Consider the following 13466-nt stretch of genomic DNA (forward strand, 5'->3'; position numbering starts at 1 on the left):
GGAGTGCTGGATATAATAGGTCATGCGCTGTCCCTGTCCTTTGTAGCCTTTGTTACCTTAAGGACTCTAGTTTTCCATTTATATGTTTAAGTACCAACCTTACCAGCTTAAAAATGTAAGCTTTTAACACTGCTCTCTCTGTTCCGTATCCTTCCGATGAAAAGTGGAGTTGGGTTGCAGCACAGGAGAGAAATTCAGAAGGGGAATATTGAAGTAATGACTGCAGTAGGAGAAGAGGGAACCTGTTTCCCTGGCCACAGGTGCTGGTGCCCTGGACCATAGGGCTGGCGGCTTCTCCGGGTGGCCGCAGCCTGGGACCTCCGGCGGGTGGCTTGTCTGTCTCCTGGGCTGCAGCCAGCCGCAGGCACTGGCACCTGGACCAAAGGTGGGCAGCTTCTTCCTCTTCTTCTGTGCTTCCAGGGAGGGCAGTCAGTTATGTGTATATGTGTGTGCATGCAAACATAGGTGTGTACACGTGTGTATGTGGAAATCTGCTGGGCAAGTCAAAACCATAGAAGAGTTGCCCCCTAGCTCTTGAATCTTCCAGAGATATCCCTCACCTTTTTATTCTGTCACTACTGGAGAGTCAGTATTTGCAGCCAGCCAGCCAGTGACTCTCTCCGTGTCTATTTCTGACTTCTTCTTTCCCTGTCTTCCAACCCCGTAATCCTATTTCCACCTGGATGCATCATTTTTACTCGCAATATGCTGGACACCGTCTCATAGCGTTTGCAGTTTGAAAGGTGCTCGCGATCTAGGTGGCAGACAGGACCCGGTCTCAGGGGGTTTTACCCGCACAGTTTGAAAGGTGCTCGAGATCTACGTGGCTGTCAGGACCTGGTCTCATGGGGTTTGCAGTTTGAAAGGTGCTCGCGATCTAGGTGGCAGCTAGGACCCGGTCTCAGGGGGTTTTACCCACGCAGTTTGAAAGGTGCTCGAGATCTAGGTGGCAGCTAGGACCCGGTCTCAGGGGGTTTTACCCGCACAGTTTGAAAGGTGCTCGAGATCTCGTGGCTGTCAGGACCTGGTCTCATGGGGTTTGCAGTTTGAAAGGTGCTCTCCATCTAGGTGGCAGCCAGGACCCGGTCTCAGGGGGTTTTACCCGCGCAGTTTGAAAGGTGCTCGAGATCTACTTAGGGGTTAGTGCCGCCTCTTCTCTGCCCCGCCGGCTTCTCCAATCACTGATCACTGGTGGGGGTGGGAGGGCAAGGAAGAGGCGGCCACTGGCGCCGCTTCTTCCTTGCCCCGCAGGCTTCTCTGATCACGGCTGGGGGTCGGGCAAAGGCTGCCCGGTTCTCCAATCACGGCTGGGGGTCGCGCAAAGGTGGCCCCGCTTATCAGATCACAGCTGGGGTTCGGGCAAAGGCCCCGGTTCTCTAATAACGGCTGGGGGTCGGGCAAAGGCTGCCGGGTTTTCTGATCACGGCTGGGGGTCGGACAAAGGCCCCCGGTTCTCTGATCACGGCTGGAACACGGCTGGGGGTCAGACAAAGGCCCCCGGTTCTCTGATCATGGCTGGGGGTCAGGCAAAGGCTGCCCGGTTCTCCGATCACGGCTGGGGGTCACACAAAGGCTGCCGGGTTCTTTCTATCACGGCTGGGGGGCGGGGTGATAGCCCCAGGTTCTCTGATCATGGCTGGGGGTCAAGCAAAGGCCCCCAGTTCTCTGATCACAGCTGGTGGGCTGGGCAAAGGCCCCCAGTTCTTGCCTGTCCCCAGGGTTTATGATCACAGTCAGTGGCAGGGGGCTTCTTGTCTTTCCCCTTTTGCCTCCCAGCATTGCACCTACATATGCAAATTAATCGCCATCTTTTTTGGCAGTTAATTTGCATATCGCCCTTATTAGCCAATGGGAAGCGTGTCAGAGGTACAGTTAATTACTATGTTTGTCTATTATTAGATAGGATACTTATTTGTTTTGATGCTTGTCTCCCTGTTATTCTATTCTGTGGACCACTATAAAACTAGTCAGTATCTTGTGTAAAGAATGGCAGATTATATATGCTAATATGTGTTAAAATAAAATGGGCAGTGGACTCAAAGACAGAATTCCTTAAATCAAACCCTGGCCCTGCCTCTTTTTTTAAAATATATTTTATTGATTTCTTACAGAGAGGAAGGGAGAGGGATAGACAGTCAGAAACACTGATGAGAGAGAAACATTGATCAGCTGCCTCCTGCACACTCCCCACTGGGGATGTGCCTGCAACCAAGGTACATGCCTTTGACGGGAATCGAACCTGGAACCCTTGAGTCCACAGGCTGACGCTCTATCCATTGAGCCAAACTGGTTAGGGTGGCCCTGCCTCTTAATAGTTAAATAATCTCCAGCCATTTTTCAAAATAAATATTTCAAAATAAATATTTGAAATATTAATTTCAAAATTAATATTTTAATAAAAAATTACACACTTAGTGTAGAAAATATGGGAAGAGAGAATTAATAACAACACAAAAAACAAGAAAGAGAAGCATCTAACACAAAACAATAATCACAGCTAACTTTATGGAATAATATCTACAAGTCTTTTTAATGAATAATTTTTAAACCTAGTTATCATGCTAAAAATATTGTTTTATCTTTATCAATGAGCATCATAATGTAATTTCTCAATATATCATAAAATAATCAGTTAAAATTATACCATAGCCAGGGTGTGCCCTAATTTACACAATAAATCCTCTACTGTTAAAATACATGCGTAAATGATTAGGTTGATGTTTAGTGAAATAATTCATTGTGAAACACTGAAAAAGATACAACACAGACAAAATATTATTAGCGATATTTTTTAAAGCTTAAATCTGTAACAATTTAAAAATAATTAGAAGGGCTCCATTTACCTGTAAACTGCACGGACATACTCAGAATCATCATTAGTCTGAGCATCAAGATTCTTGCCCATAGCTGTTTCTGCAAAATATGGGTGAGAAGCAACCATTCAATTCATGCGCATGCCTTCTGTTTATTCTCCAGTGGCAAACACTTCAAAAAGGAGATAAATTCTTATATATTTTAGAATTGTTCCTGTCCCCTTTCACTCTTGCACCTTTAGTTTCTCCTCCTCCCTGTTCCTGCTCCTTCTTCCCTCTGACCTTCCTGGCAGGTTGGCTCTGCTCCAAGCCCTGGCAGTGGGTACTGCTTCTCAGGAGCCTAATTTAGCAGAAGGACCAGCCCAAAGAAGCCAATATCCTTTCTAAGCCCTTCATTTGCCTTCCCAGTGAAATGTCATTTTCTATTTGGGCCATTGTATGTTTACACCATAGCTCTAGAAACAAATCCATGAGACTTACCACAGATTATATCTAAGGCACAAAGAGTGATGTAAAAAAAGCAGTTAAATTTTTCTCCGTCAACATGTTTTTCAAGCTTATTAACCAATATGTTGGCTTGTTCATTCATGACACCTAAGAACTCTTCCAGAATGGTAAAATGGAAAGTGGGTGTTAACATTTTTCTCCTGGAGCGCCATTTGTTTCCAGTACTAGAAATACAAGACATGGTTTCAAAGAAGAGAAAAGCAACATCCAAAACAAATAAAGCTTAGTCAAGACAACAAATTCTTCTTAATTACAGATTCCCAAATGCTTTGGTCAGAATGTCAAGGGGAGATTCATATACAGTTACAGGATGGGCATATTTTAGATATCCTTCTATATAACTAATATTTAAAAGAGCTCTCATCAACATTGAAAATTTTAAGAATTTTTCTAAATTTCTAAGTTCTGAGTTTCCAAAAATGAGAAATTTCCCCCCCTTTATCCAACCTTAACCCTCTGAAGATCAAGGAGCTCCATGAGTCTACTTGGATCTCTAAGATCTTCAAAGTCTCCAAAGTCCCCACCAAAGTCCTGCTTCTTCTTTCTAGGTTGATGGGGCCCTGTTGCTGGATGGCAGCTCAAGGACTGAGGTTACTGTGCTCCAGTTACTTCTCTGAGGATGACTGCCTGTTTCATTGAATTTTCAAGATTTCCCTGCTCAAAACTCCCCTGTGCCGTATTCCATTTCTACATTGGGACTTTCTAACTCTCCTTGGAACACTGGTGATCAGCATTACTGAATAACATGGCTGGAGATTACTCTACACCCTGGGTTCCTGTCTCTCAGAGGCCCATCATCACCCAATCTTTCAGCTTCTCCCTACTACTTGACAGCACATTCTTGCTACAGGAAAACTACCCCGTGTCAATGCCTGACATAAGTTACGCACAAGACAGCGTTACCAATTTATACTGACTTACCTTGTGAGAAGTCCTAGGCCAAGCCATGGTTGTAGGAATGTGTACAGATAAGACTTGTCAATTTGCTTTGAGCTAGTTAGAATTACCTTAGAAAGAGAGAAAGGAAAAGTGAGAGATAGAGATAGAACACAACTACTTTCCAAAGTAATATTTCATAACAATTACTTCCTGGTGGTTCATTTTCATTACCATGACTCAAAGAAATGCAATTAGAGTTTGGAGCATACAATTGCCACTCACTCTTGGACACTAGCTGGAGTTGACTGAAAGGAAAATGTCCAAGATAATTCCCTGACTCCTGCCATGAATTAGGAGCCAAGTGCAGTTGTTTATTGAGGGTAGGAGTGAGGGAAGGGAAGGTGGGTGAAGCAAAGGATGACCACATTTAGGGAGGTGAAAATCACAAGTTCATTATCAGGTATGTTGATTTGGAGGCATTCATGTTGACATAGTCTGAAAGCAGGTATGAAACTCAGGATTATGGCTTATACTAGGTACACATTTGAATGTCTCCAGGATATAAGTAGCATTGGGAACCATGGGTATAATTAGGTACATGGAGCCAAAGTAAAGCAGAAGGGATGAGCATATGCAAAAATGCCTCTCAGGATCTTGCTGCAGTTCCCTACTTTGGACAGATCTCTATCCACATGTACTAAGCCCACTGATACTAGGCCAGCAATGGCTGACATCCCACATGTGGCCCCTCGCTATCTCCTCTGGGCCAGTACATTGGGCAGTGTGGTACCAGAGACACTGTAAGAGTTTTACCACAATGAGTAAGAAAGATGTATCCAAGCCCAGCAACCCTAGGAAATACTGCTGTTAATTTTTCTCCATGAAGAGAAAGTCTGTTTTTCCCATTTTTACTTCCTGAACCAAATCCTTTGTCATCAAAGCATAAGATAATACCCTCAATGTCAGGATAATAAGTAAAAGAAAGGTAAATAATTTTTAGGACTAGTTTCAATAGCGTGAATTAATAACATCTTCCCCATCAATATCAGATTAGTGTTCTCTTTTAAAAAATTAACTTGAAATAATAAAAGTATAATGGATACTCTGAGACGCTTAAGAGAAACACATGTATTTTATTAGTCTTATATTTTTGTAATCTTAAAACAGTCCCTGACAGATTATATAAGCTCACCTTGTAGAATAATCTATTTATGGTTCTGTTCAATTGAAGACTTCTCAAAAAATGGAGGACAAATATATTACTTGATACCAAATGTGTATAGACATGTAGCAGCTGCTACTCTTCCCAGAACTCAGACTCTATCTGGAAAGCATTAAAGGGCACCTTCACAGCCTTAGATATTTAATGGAATCCTCATTGTATTGAATTCAATTAAATATGAGGACATATATTTGCTGTTTATTCTGATGAGATTCTCACACCATCAAATATACAGTGAAACATTGATCATAGTCACCATCTACTCACCTCTATAGTTTCGGCTTTATCCATGGCTATTACTGGTACTGTGCCAAGCCAGAGTTTTAGCATTGGCAAATGTCTGTATTCTTTACTGTAATGAATCAGCTGCTGGAAAAACTCTAGGAGAAAATATTTAATTTTAATTAAGTTCCTTACTATGTCATTTGGCTTTTTTACTCTTTTTTACTTTGGACAACTCACTTAATATCTCCCAGATCTTTCATATTTTAAAGGTAAACCACACAGTCCTTACTAAATATTTAATCAATGAATTATGAGGCTAATTGAATTATGAATGGTATATATTAACAACCTGTTTAACTGAGAAATGCCAAGCACTGTGGATGTTTGCGGTGACCTGATGACATGCCTTCCCCAAGGACACTGAGGTTGTTCAGTTTCTCCTGACCTGCACAGGCTACTCTTCTGTAGAAAGGGATACCTGTCCCAACTCCACAGCCCTGGTAGATAGATGCTTCCCTTTCACCCTCTCTAAAACAGTATTGAAGTTGCTCAGCAAATTGAGATTAGAGCTAAGATATGATCCAGCAATTCCTCTTCTGGGTATTTACCTGAAGAACATGAAAACACTAATTCAAAAAGATATATGCACCACAATGTTAACTGCAGCATTACTCACAATAGCCAGGATATGGAAGCAACCTTAGGTGTCCATCAATGGATGAATGGATAAAGAAGATGTGATCATATTGGCCCAGCTGGCATGGCTCAGTGTTTGAGCGTTGGCTTGATCAGGACATATGCCCAGGTTGCAGGCCCAACCCCAGTGTGGGGCATGCAGAAGGCAGCCAATCGATGCTTCCCTCTCATCACTGATGCTTCTCTCTCTCTCCCAGTCCCTTCCACTCCGAAATTAATAAAGAATATATATATTTTAAAAGATAAAATATTGTCATTTGTGATTTGAATGGATATTAAGGGTACTATGCTAAGTGAAATAAGTCAGACAGACACGGACAAAAACTGTCTGATTTAACTCATGTAAAATATAAAACAAAAAGTAATAAATGAACAAATATAACAATATAAAAAAACAAATTCAAAGATATAGACAACAAAATAGTGGTTACAGAGGAGAAAGAGAGTGGAGAGAGGGCAAAGTAGGTAAATGGGGTTAAACAAATGATAATAGATGGAAACTAGACTTTTGGTTGTGAGCACCCAAAAGAGTATACAGACATCAAATTATACTATTGTACACCTGACATTTGGATAATGTTATTAACCAATGTTACCTCAAGAAAAAAAAGTAATTTAAAAAAACTCTTGTTTTACTAATCTTTCAACTTCTCAAATGTCTCAGGGCCTCTATAGAACCTCTTTGTAGGAAACTCTTATTCCTACTGCTTTTTGTCTAATAAGACTGACTTATTCTTCAAGTGTTATCTTAAATGTGATTTTGCTGCAAAGTCTTCTCTGATATTCTAAACAAGATTTCTGGTAATATAACTTCCCAGGTTGGCTCCCATGTCTAGTACAGGCACCAGATCTTAGTATTTCCAAATACTGTCCTACAATAAAATAAACCAATTCTCCTTGCAGAAGTTATTTATTTTAGGGCCAAGGCAGAGAAAAATACAAGAAGAGTGGGATATATTATGGTACTGGAATATAAGGAAGTGCTCAAAAAAATGAGGGGGCCATGTTGAAACAACAAGCAGCCAACCTGAAAAGTTCCTAATGCTCCAAACAGGGACAATTTGTGCAACAGAATCAGTAATGATAGGATTAGTTTGTATCACTTCTCTAGTCACTATCTTATAGTTTTCAGTGCACAGGACTTTTACCTCCTTGGTTAAATTTATGCCTAGTTGTTTTATTCCTTTTGATGCAATTGTAAATGGTGCTGTTTCTTTAATTTCTCTTCCTGGTAGTCCATTGTTAGCATAAAGAAATGCAAGTGATTTTTGTACATTGATTCTATATCCTGCAACTATACTAAATTTATTTATTAATTCTAACATTTTGGGGGGTGGAGTATCTAGGGTTTCCTATATGAATAATCATGTCATTTGCATTCTCTTTCTTACCTGAATGTTCTGACTGTTACCTATAATACTATGTTGAATAAACTGGTGAGAGTGAGCATCTTGTCTTCCTGATCTTAGAGGGAAAGCTTTCAATATCACATATGGTGTTCTTGCCAAAAATGCATAACCTCAATGAAACTGAAAAAACAACAGACAAATCCAAACTGAGAGTGATTCCACCAAATACCTGTTTCAGAAAATGTGTCAAGGTCTCGATGTGTATGGAAAGACTGATAAACAATCACAGATTAGAAAAGATTAATATTGAAGAACATAACACAAGGAAGCACAACTCCTATATGCCAGGTGAGATTTTGAATTGAGTCATGGAACAGAAAAAAATACAAAACACTAGGAATTGTTATAAAATTGAAATAAGGGCTGTAGTATTTTTAAGAACATTGGACAAATAATAATTTTCTAGTTTTGATAATGATACTAATTCTGTGAAATAATGCCATCAGAGGAGGCTTGCTGGTATATGGCATATGTGAACTATATATTATTTTTACAACTTTCTTGTAGTTTTAATATTATTTGAATAAATAAACATTTATAAAGAAGGGGAATTTTATTATTCTGAAGCTGAAGAATAAAAAGTAAGCTGGAGGAAGATTTAAAAATATTTTGTTAGTAGAAGAGAAACACATACACACGATATCAATATACTTTATAAATGCCTAATATGCAAAGTGTCCCTTTGGGAGTTTGATCAACCGGGAGTTCCATCGCTTGCTATGACATGTGCTGACCACCAGGGGACTGTACAGGATGAAGGAAGGCTGAGGCAGGTGACCACCAGCTGCTAAGGACCCCTCCATGCATGAATTTCATTACTGGGCCTCTAGTATATACTAATAATAGCCTAGGACCGTCACGACTGGATGGATGACTGAACACCTGGGTCCCGGCTATAGGAGTCATTCCTGGGTCCCAGCAGCGATGGCTGCGGAAGTCAGACCTAGGTCCCGGCGGCAATTGGAGTCAGGTCTGGGTCCATCACCAGTTAGAAGGCATCTCAGGATGAGGACCATCACCTCAGCCAGAACTCAAGATGGTCACCTGGCCTGGCCTGGCCCCTCCTCAAAGGCAACCCCTTTCCTCCATGTATACTGCAGAGGACAGACAGGGATGCCTAAGAGGCTGGGGCCATGGTGCCCCATCTGTACCCTACTCCCTTTGCCTCCTTCACCTGTGGCCCCCACAGAAGGGTATGTATGAGAGCCCTTTCCCTGCTACCTCTCACCACTGTCTCTGGCCATCCCTCAGTACACAGGCATATCGGCTTTCAAACTTGCCCTATTCACTTCCTCTCACCCACTTCCAGGGCCTCTGCTCTGGATGGGAGGGCTCTGGGGTTTTACAACAGAGCTGGGGTGGGAAAGGGTAAATAGCACCAAAGATGGTGGATGTGGCCACCCTCCTCTGCCTCAGCTTGACCAATTAGTTCAGCCTCAGAACGTGGCCACTCAGAGGGGATTCCTACTTCCCCAGCAACGGCTCTAGGGCCTCGGCCCCAGTACCAACCTCCTCTCCCCCTTGACCCTCCACACAGCTGGTGCTTGATGCAGCTCCATGTGCCTTAGTTAACCACCCCTTCCTTCCCTGTTCCTACAAAGAAGGCTGCATCTTCATATGTTATGTTCATATAAACTTTGTAACGTTTTTGGGGGGGAAAAAAACACACAAAACAAAACAATGACCAAGAGAATGCCGCAGTCAATGTCTGGAGTCCGGCTCAGGAGAATGGAGAGAAGGGAGAATTCCATAAGTTGGCCAATGCCAAGATATTTCTGAGTGACTGCCTGGCGTATGACAGTTTTGTGACCACAGAGGAAGGAATCCAAGTTTCTCAGCAGAACACCAAGGACTTCTTCCATGTTCTGAACCTTTGCTTTGGTTTTCAGAATTCCCTGCTCCCCATCTGTTGGCTCCCTCCCTCTGAGGGCCGTCGCATGGGTGCAACTGGACTGTTGTATCTCAAGAGGATTGCCCCAGTGTATGTATCCTTTTATCCGAAGATGAAAAAAATCCCAAAGAATAAGAATGGAGACAGACAACTTGTCCCTTAGGCTTAAAAATAGAGACCCAGACTGCAAGAGGGTGCAGGCCAGGCTGAGGGACCTCCCCTCCCCACCCCCCAGTGCCTGAATTTCATGCACCAGGCCTCTAGTATATAAATAATAGGCTATGTCTACATTTCCTTGGCTATATGAAAAAATTGGGTTTGGGAATGTGACGAAAATGTGGAAGTAATGTCATCCTATACTATAAAGAAGTGATATGCAAATTGACCATCACGCTCATGCCGGGAAGTGTCCTGCAAAGAGCTGAGAATTGGTTCTGTCCATGTGCCTCAGAAAGACTGGTTGAGGAAATGGCCCAGTTTGGCCCTGACTTTACCCACTTATGTTACTCTTGAAGGTGTCTTTGCCACAATGTGAATAAACTGCCACCTTTTCTAATAGGGGCTCACACGAAAGCCTACATTCCCAACTTTACTTGAAAAAGATCTATGTTCTGCAGCTGTGGCCACCATCCTAAGATCAGGTCTTGTCGACCAGGTCCTGTTGTTGGGAATCAGGGGGCACTGGAGTGGAGCCCCTGCCCCTCCGTGCACTTTTACATTCAGGGATTGAGCTGAACCCACTTTGGGGGAAGCCTGGCAAGGGTGACAGGTGTCACAGATGGAAGGATGGAGAATGGAGAGGCAGACACCCTGCTTGGTCCCTCCCTGGGTAAGGTCAAGCAGATGAAGGCCGGCCAGCCTGCCCCACAATTGGGTGAGATAGCATCCTCTGTGTCCACCTCTCACCTTGTGGGCCCGACCACTCCCCTCAGTTTCAGGCAGCCCTCTGCATTCTATGACAGCACACTCTGCCCTCACATGCCGCTCACCCTAAATGAGAAGGAAGAGAGCAGTTGGCCCACAGACAACTACACAGAAAGATAGGGCTCACGGCTGGCAAGTGAAGTGGTGGTGGCAGAAACCTCTGCTGCCTCTGTGGCAGCACTAAGGAGCAGTGAGCGAGTGGTAAGGAGCAGTGAGCAGGCAGGCGGTAAGGAGTGAGGGGTCCTGGATTGTAAGAGGGATTTCCAACTATTGGCTTAGGGGAATGGGCTTAAGACGGCAGGTGGACATCCCCTGAGGGGTCTCGGATGGCGAGAGGGTGTAGGCCATGCTGAGGGACCCCCCCTCCCCATTGCACGAATTTTGTGCACTGAGCCTCTAGTATATAAATAATAGGCTATGTCTACATTTCCTTGGATATATGAAAAAATTTGATTTGGGAATATGACAGAAATGGAAGCAATGTCATCCTATATAATAAAGAGGTAATATGCACATTGACCATTACACCCTCACAAGATGGCCGCCCCCATGTGGTCACAAGATGGCCACCACAAGATGGCCGGCAGGGAAGGGCAGTTGTGGGCAATCAGGCCAGCAGGGGAGGGCAGATGGGGCAACCAGGCCTGCAGGAGAGGGCAGTTGGGGGTGACCAGGCTGGCAGGGGAGGGCAGTTGGGGATGACTAGGCATGCAGGGAAGGTCAGTTGGAGGTGACCTGGCCGGCAGGGGAGAGCAGGTAGGGGTGACCAGCCCTGCAGGGGAGGGAAGTTAGGCATGACCAGGCCAGCAGGGGAGGGCAGTTGAGGGTGAACAGGCCTGCAGGGAAGGGCAATTAGGGGCAATTAGGCTGGCAGGAGAGGGCAGTTGGGGTGACCAAGAAAGCAGGGGAGGGCAGTTGGGAGAGATTGGGCCGGCAGGGGAGGGAAGTTGGGGGTGACCGGGCCAGCAGGGGAGGACAGTTGGGGGGACCAGGCCTACAGGGGAGGGCAGTTAGGGGTGACCAGGCTGGCAGAAGAGGGCAGTTGGGGGTGACCAGGCAGGCAGGGGAAGGCAGTTGGTAGTGACCGGGCCTGCAGGGGAGGGAAGGCAGTTGGGGGCGACTAGGCCGGCAGGGGAAGGCAGTTGGGGGGAACCAGGCTGGCAGGAGAGGCGCGTTGGGGGAGATTGGGCCAGCAGGGGAGTATTTAGGCATCGATCAGGCTGGCAGGGGAGTGGTTAGGGGGGAATCAGGCTGGCAGGCAGGTGAACGGTTGAGAGCCAGCAGTCACGGATTATGAGAGGGATGTCCACCTCCCTGTGGGATCGGGCCTAAACCGGCAGTTGGACATCCCCTTTGGGGTCCCCGATTGGAGAGGGTGAAGGCTGGGCTGCGGGACACCCCCCTCTAGTAGTGAATATAAGAAAGAATCATTAAGCTAAAAAGAATTACTGAGAAGCACTGAGGAAAATGTAGGGAATAGATAGGGAAAGTTGGTAATCAATCAAATCAGTTTCCTTTGACATGTCCAGATAGAAGAATGAATATGATGGAAATACCTTACTTCTTCTTGAAAACACAACATGCTCACACACGCATTCTACAGGCAAGGAACGTGTCCCACCAAAGGACCAGATCCCTACTCTCAAGGAATTTATTAGTCACAGGAGATGGTCGCTGTGGGACTAATCACAGTATCAGATCAGATGAAATGGGTGTTAAATTAGAAGGTTAAGTCTGAGGAGTTATCGATTTTCATTGAAAGGACTGGAGAAATTCCAAGACAGAGATGGCATTTGAGCATAAAAGAATGAGTTGGCTTTTTATAGGAAGAAAGAGGAAGTTAGGGTAAATCAAGCAGCAGAAATAGTGGAGCAGAGGCAGGGAGGTCTGAAAATTGCCTATAGATTTAGCCAAAGCACAGGAGAAAACATTGATAGATGAACTTGGAGTGTTGGAAGGCTAAAGAAGTTGGGTTTTCTTTTATAGTCTCTAGGCAGTTTCTGAAACTTCCTGATGAGTACTAGAACCACAGAGTTATATTTTAGGACAATAACACTGAGGTGTGTGGGATCTGTGAAGAACTTGGTATTCCGAGGCCACAGGAAGCTTCGGGGGTGGGAAAAAGACGGGGATTCGATGCAGCCAAGGTTAGGGGCCTTGGTCCTGTTTTATGGCTGGTCCTTATAGTGGGTGTGGGGAAATGGTGACCAGTAATCCCAACAACACTGAAGTAGGGAGGAAAGTTTGGGAGTTAACACTTTCTGTATTGAAATCCCGGAGGCCCCATCTGGGGAAGGCAGCCCAGCATTCAGAAAGGTGAAACATGACAAAACCCTGGGTCAGGTCAGGTAACACTAAATTGGTGAGTGCAATCCAGAGGTGGGGGTTGGGTGGGGTGGGGGAACACAGTGACTAAAGGATTGGGGTACAGGGCCCAGCCCTCAGAGAAAAGACCTGGCAATGGTTAGACAGAGCCCAAGTCAAACAACATGAGGTCATGAGAGGACTGGCTTTGTAATTAGGTTAGGAAATGAGGCACTCTCCTGAGATTGCTGGCAAAATCCAGGGAAAGAGAGATAAGGAGAGCAGACTAGCTGGGAGGCATGTGGTACCCAGGCTTCTTCTAGGCAAAGGGAATGCCCCCTTGACAGCAGCGGGACTAATGCCCACAGCACTGTGAGGCTACTAATACAGACAGCACCTGAGATTTTGACGGGTTGTTTAACAAGGGAATTTGGGCCCTACGGACAGATTGACATGGCATTAAAAAAAAAACAACTATTAAACTTCTCAGCTCTTTTTCGTGCCAAGAAATGTTCACATACTCACCTCTCCCTGCTCCTTCTCCCATCTCAGCTTCCCCCACCCCTGGGCTTCAGGGCAAGCTGCTCAAAGTGCAG

At 44.7% G+C, this 13466-nt stretch overlaps 2 protein-coding genes across 3 annotated transcripts in view; both read right to left on the reverse strand.

The window, feature by feature from the left end:
• LOC132228726 (cytochrome P450 4V2-like) overlaps positions 1-13466 on the reverse strand; it is a 234889-nt gene that overhangs the window by 168305 nt on the left and 53118 nt on the right. The window lies entirely within an intron of this gene.
• LOC132228722 (cytochrome P450 4V2-like) overlaps positions 1-13466 on the reverse strand; it is a 31938-nt gene that overhangs the window by 15483 nt on the left and 2989 nt on the right. For both annotated transcript variants that reach the window (XM_059685630.1, XM_059685631.1), the window contains exons 2-5: positions 5689-5801; positions 4242-4327; positions 3294-3484; positions 2844-2913 (exon numbers count right to left, since the gene is read on the reverse strand). In XM_059685630.1, coding sequence (XP_059541613.1) covers positions 2844-2913; positions 3294-3484; positions 4242-4327; positions 5689-5801 — 460 coding nt within the window. The remainder of the gene's footprint in view (positions 1-2843; positions 2914-3293; positions 3485-4241; positions 4328-5688; positions 5802-13466) is intronic.

This window comes from Myotis daubentonii, chromosome 2, assembly GCF_963259705.1.
Source record: "Myotis daubentonii chromosome 2, mMyoDau2.1, whole genome shotgun sequence".
NCBI classification, from domain to species: domain Eukaryota; kingdom Metazoa; phylum Chordata; class Mammalia; order Chiroptera; family Vespertilionidae; genus Myotis; species Myotis daubentonii.